The 4,494-nt window shown below is 38.7% G+C and overlaps 1 protein-coding gene across 1 annotated transcript; it reads right to left on the bottom strand.

Annotated features, from left to right (window-relative positions):
* Window positions 1–1,154: 1,154 nt before the first annotated feature.
* LOC104966970 (rho-associated protein kinase 2-like) lies at window positions 1,155–3,869 on the bottom strand. The gene is made up of 6 exons (XM_010796330.1): window positions 3,786–3,869; window positions 3,563–3,663; window positions 3,058–3,195; window positions 2,295–2,555; window positions 1,653–1,797; window positions 1,155–1,456 (listed from the first exon to the last, which is right to left on the bottom strand). Exons 2-6 carry the CDS (start codon window positions 3,626–3,628, stop codon window positions 1,272–1,274), a joined length of 795 nt encoding a protein of 264 aa, XP_010794632.1. The 5' UTR covers window positions 3,629–3,663; window positions 3,786–3,869; the 3' UTR covers window positions 1,155–1,271.
* Between the last annotated feature and the right edge of the window lie 625 nt (window positions 3,870–4,494).

Consider the following 4,494-nt stretch of genomic DNA (forward strand, 5'->3'; position numbering starts at 1 on the left):
GCCGGCCTGTTTGGCCGTGAAGCCCCGAAAATAATTGTACGGCCACCATGGCCTGCGTGCCCCTGATACTGTTAAAATCTCAAAGTTGCTTTAAAAGCGTCAGAACAGTGGTTTCTCAACGGCGTTATGCTGCGTTCACAACGGACACAATGCGAATATTCTCACCCTAACCGCTGGAGTTTCACCGCGGCTGTCAGCTGTGTTTACTCCTGTCATTCAAACGGGACACGCTGGAGAGGGGGCGGGGCTTATATCATGTAAATACTGTGGTGGAAACCAACTACGACAAAATTAACCTATTTTACCCTGATTTAATTGTAATACACGTTTCAAAATGATGCCGAAGTAACTAAATACTGATAACGGTTAGTAAAAACCAAGCTGTCTAGTCAGGATTCAGACAGTATTGCATTTCATTTATTATCTTGGTTGATTCTGGCTTATATTTTATTTTATCAATAAGGTATTTATATTGTTTTTCCCTTTTCAAACAGATGTTCAGTTATGTTAAAGTCTTTGATTGCACTTCAAGTCTAAAGTTTACATTTGAATTGTTTGGCACTGACTTTTCCTCATTGATGTTTTAGAATTAAAACCAGCTTGAAATGGTATTTTGGTCTGTTACTCCTTTTTATTTTAGTTGTTGTTACCTGTATGTACTGGTTGTACTGTTAAGTAACTTGAAAAATAACCATAATAACCGACATGAAAAGATATCGTGATAAATATCGTCTTTCGTGATACTGCTTGCAAAATATTGTGATATTATATTTAAACAATACCGCGCACCCCTAATTACAAATGAGACCTAGAGTTGCTGAACATAAATGAATCAAATGTATAAATGTAACACTGTTGTCTGTTTGATTAAGCAGATCTGCAAAAAGGAATTGTATCAATTGGAAAATAAATAGTTCTAGCTCATTCAACAGATGGTAGCATCTCATGTTTAGGAGAGAAATAAATGTACATAAGTAATTACCGCCTGATGTTTTACTGCTTTGATACGCTTCATTACAGTAAATACGTGTATGATTGTTCTAACTTTTTTTATTACATACTGGGTTATTATTTTGTGAAAGCACCAATCAAAAAGATTATAATTAATTTGATCCATATCATATCCCTTTCTGCAAATGTGCTGGAATTAAAAAAAAAAAAATACTGCTTTTAACCAAATGAATAGAAATCCAATAGAACAGCTGAAGCTGCACAGCATTCAATGTTGATTAGGGATTTGAATCTCCCTATTCCACACAGCCGTTTGAGCGTCACACAGGCACATTTAGAAGTGTGAAAGACTGTTTCTCTGTGTACCGGTCAGTCAGGAAGGCACAGATGATATTCTTGGCGTCTTTGGAGATCTCCACGTCATCAGGGAAGTTGAGGGAGTTTTTGTGGTCCATGATCTTACTGTAGGTTCCCACCAGAGAGTCGGCGTAGAACGGTGTGTCACCTAACAGCAAAACAGCAAGTTAGCGATAATAAACGGCACTGGAATATTGAAAATAGACAGATTTGTTTAGGTAATAAGAAGATTCCAACAGGCCAAGAACAGAAGTACAGTCCTTTGTTTACGCAAACATATTTTCAGATAGCAGCTCTCCACTCTTGTTGTGTACACTCAGTGATATCCTTCTATGTTCACTGACCAACAAGCATCTCGAAGATGAAGACGCCGACGGACCACCAGTCACACTCTCTGCCATAATAGCCGTCTCCTCCCTGGGACTTCAGCACCTCAGGAGAGATGTAGTCCGGAGTCCCCACCGCCGTATCACAGTGCACCATGCCGGTCTGCAACGCAAGTCCATACATTAAGATCTTTCAAATCCTGCAGGTTTAAGGAACCCTAAAGTCAATATTTTTGTTATATCTTAAGAGAAACTATGGATATTATTCTAAACATACCACCTGATGACACAACGGAGAGAAAAATGTGCGCTCCAACTGAGTAACATTATAGTGGAAGATCTCAAATGCGTAACAACTACTAGAAGGGCTGATTTAAATACGGAGACAGTTTTGTTTTTTGACTGAGATTATTTTCCTAATAAAGCTTGATGGACAACACGGAGGTCAAAATAAATACGATGCATCTGCGAAATAAATATGTCCTTTAATTGCAGTAATTATCACTGTAAGATCATCCGGTGACTTGAGTTGTGATATTGTTGTGCCTCCCGCTAGTAGAAATGTATTTACTTATAAGTCAAATATATAAACAGATTGCAGTATAAACAAGCACTAATAAACGCAAGATGCTGCTGCGCGTGCACGTGTATACAACTCACAGTGTCCATCTTCATGCACGTGCCGAAGTCGGCCAGCTTGAGGTGTCCCAGTCTGTCCAGCAGCATGTTGTCGGGCTTCACGTCTCGATGGATGAAGCCCATGGAGTGGATGGCTTCCAGAGCCATCACCACCTCTGCCGTGTAGAACTTGGCCCACTTCTCAGGCACGTCGTAGGTGCTGGTGAGGTTCACCAGGTCTCCGCCCGGCATGTACTCCATCACCATGTACAGGAAGTGCTCGTCTTGGAAGGCACAGCACAACTGACGGACCAAACAGAAGCCCTCATTAGTTTAGTATTTTGGAATTGGTGACACATAGGGATGAACAATGTGGATCTTTGCATTTCCAATGGTAACCATAAGAAGTTAAAATAAAAATATTCGATAAAATAAGAAAATTGAATAAAGATATTAATACAAACATAGGAAATTTAAGTAACATTTGAAATCAATTAACTAAATAACATGTATCTGCAACATATACAGTGGTGTATACATTTTAATCAGATATTATTGTTGGTGTCAATATACACAGAGTGTATATGTATGCGAATTGCTACTTTGTTGCAGCTCTTAATAAATCAAGAAAAAATATGTATAAAATATAACAGTTTTCACAAACACAATTTTGTATACCTTTTAAAAATAATCAAAAAACACCTCGAAATGGTATTAAATTGTATTTATTAACGGGGGACATAACGGAGGAGATAACTGTGGAAGCACCAGACAGGAATATTCAGAAGCAGAGCACGTGTCTTACCTGCACCACCCAGGGGCTGTTGGCGAAGGCCATGATGTCCCTCTCTTCCCAGAAGAAAGCTGAGTCTGAGCGTTTGATCATCTCAAACTTGCTCAGCAGCTTCATGGCGTAGACCTTCTGAGAGGCTTTATGCCGGACCTGCATGGCGGAGACACACAGGTATTAACAGTTGGAAAAGTCATTCAGAATTTTAGATTGTTTTCAATGTCTAACTTATTCTGAGCCACATTTTGGCTAAATGATTAATTGCATGTTATGCAAACTACATAAAATCACTGACCATATTTTCAATTCAATGTTGTGCAATAAAGCACATTGCATTTAGAATTCTCCATTCATTGAACACTCAAGAATATTCAGAGATATTTTTACTTTGAAAACAGACCAACTCATCAAACCAACTGTTGCAATGACATGTATGCATGTGTAGTCTTCTAGGAACCCTAATGTTAGAGACTTGATAATTAAATGAGAAAAACTTCTTTTTTTTTTAAACAATACTCACGAGTTGGACTTCACCAAATGCCCCTCGACCGATGACTTTAACTCTGTCAAAGTCTTCTGACTTCATCTGGAGGTCTCGAGTCTGTGTTATGACTTTTTCATCTGAGTATATAGAGAATAAATAACACAATTAATTATATTTTAAATGTACCACAATTACAAATATTTAGCTTTAAAATGGGGCATTTCCATCTCTTTGTCTCATAAACACATAAATGACTCACATCTGTTTAAAAAGGTTTCGATGTTTTTGTTCTTGCGTAGTGCAGGGTAGTCCAAGTCTAAGACCAGGGCATTTATAGAGTCCTGCACAGAATGAAAAGAACAATTAATCATCAGGTTAGGTAGTGAGAATGTGTCACATGTATCATTTGCTAAATTAACAGGAACAAGATCATCTGAATGACCCCAGCTGCTCCGTTTGCTTCTCTCTAACACCTTCTTTGCATAGAACAGTGTGTTGATCTTACATGTTATGTCATACCACAAGTGTGTGGACATTAAAACATGACAAGGACACAAAGACCAAGACATGTTTCGTCCAATCATTCGCACACAATAAATGAATAATCACAGTGTAAGTGTCCAAATATTAAGTGTTGCATTCTTATCATTTATAGACACAATGTATTTATGACTGTGCATGCTGTGAGCATCTGATGCAGCCAACTACTGAGGAAATGTGTCCTTACTTATGCTTCATAACTCACTTGAAAGGGGCCCTTTCATTGTTGGGGAGTTTCCCCTTTCCTGTAGTGCGTTATAGGTTTTAGTACATGTAAATGGTCTGCAAAGGCTAGAATCCCTGTTCCCTCCAGAATGAGTTTCTCTCCCACACACTCCCCCCCCCTGCCTGAAACGCCTACATTTGACTCCTTTGTTTAATTTCTGGAACATAGTGCAGTGTTTCCCACAGAATTTGATCCCCCCCCC

Source organism: Notothenia coriiceps, unplaced genomic scaffold, assembly GCF_000735185.1.
Source record: "Notothenia coriiceps isolate Sejong01 unplaced genomic scaffold, NC01 NC01_scaffold00037250, whole genome shotgun sequence".
NCBI lineage: Eukaryota > Metazoa > Chordata > Actinopteri > Perciformes > Nototheniidae > Notothenia > Notothenia coriiceps.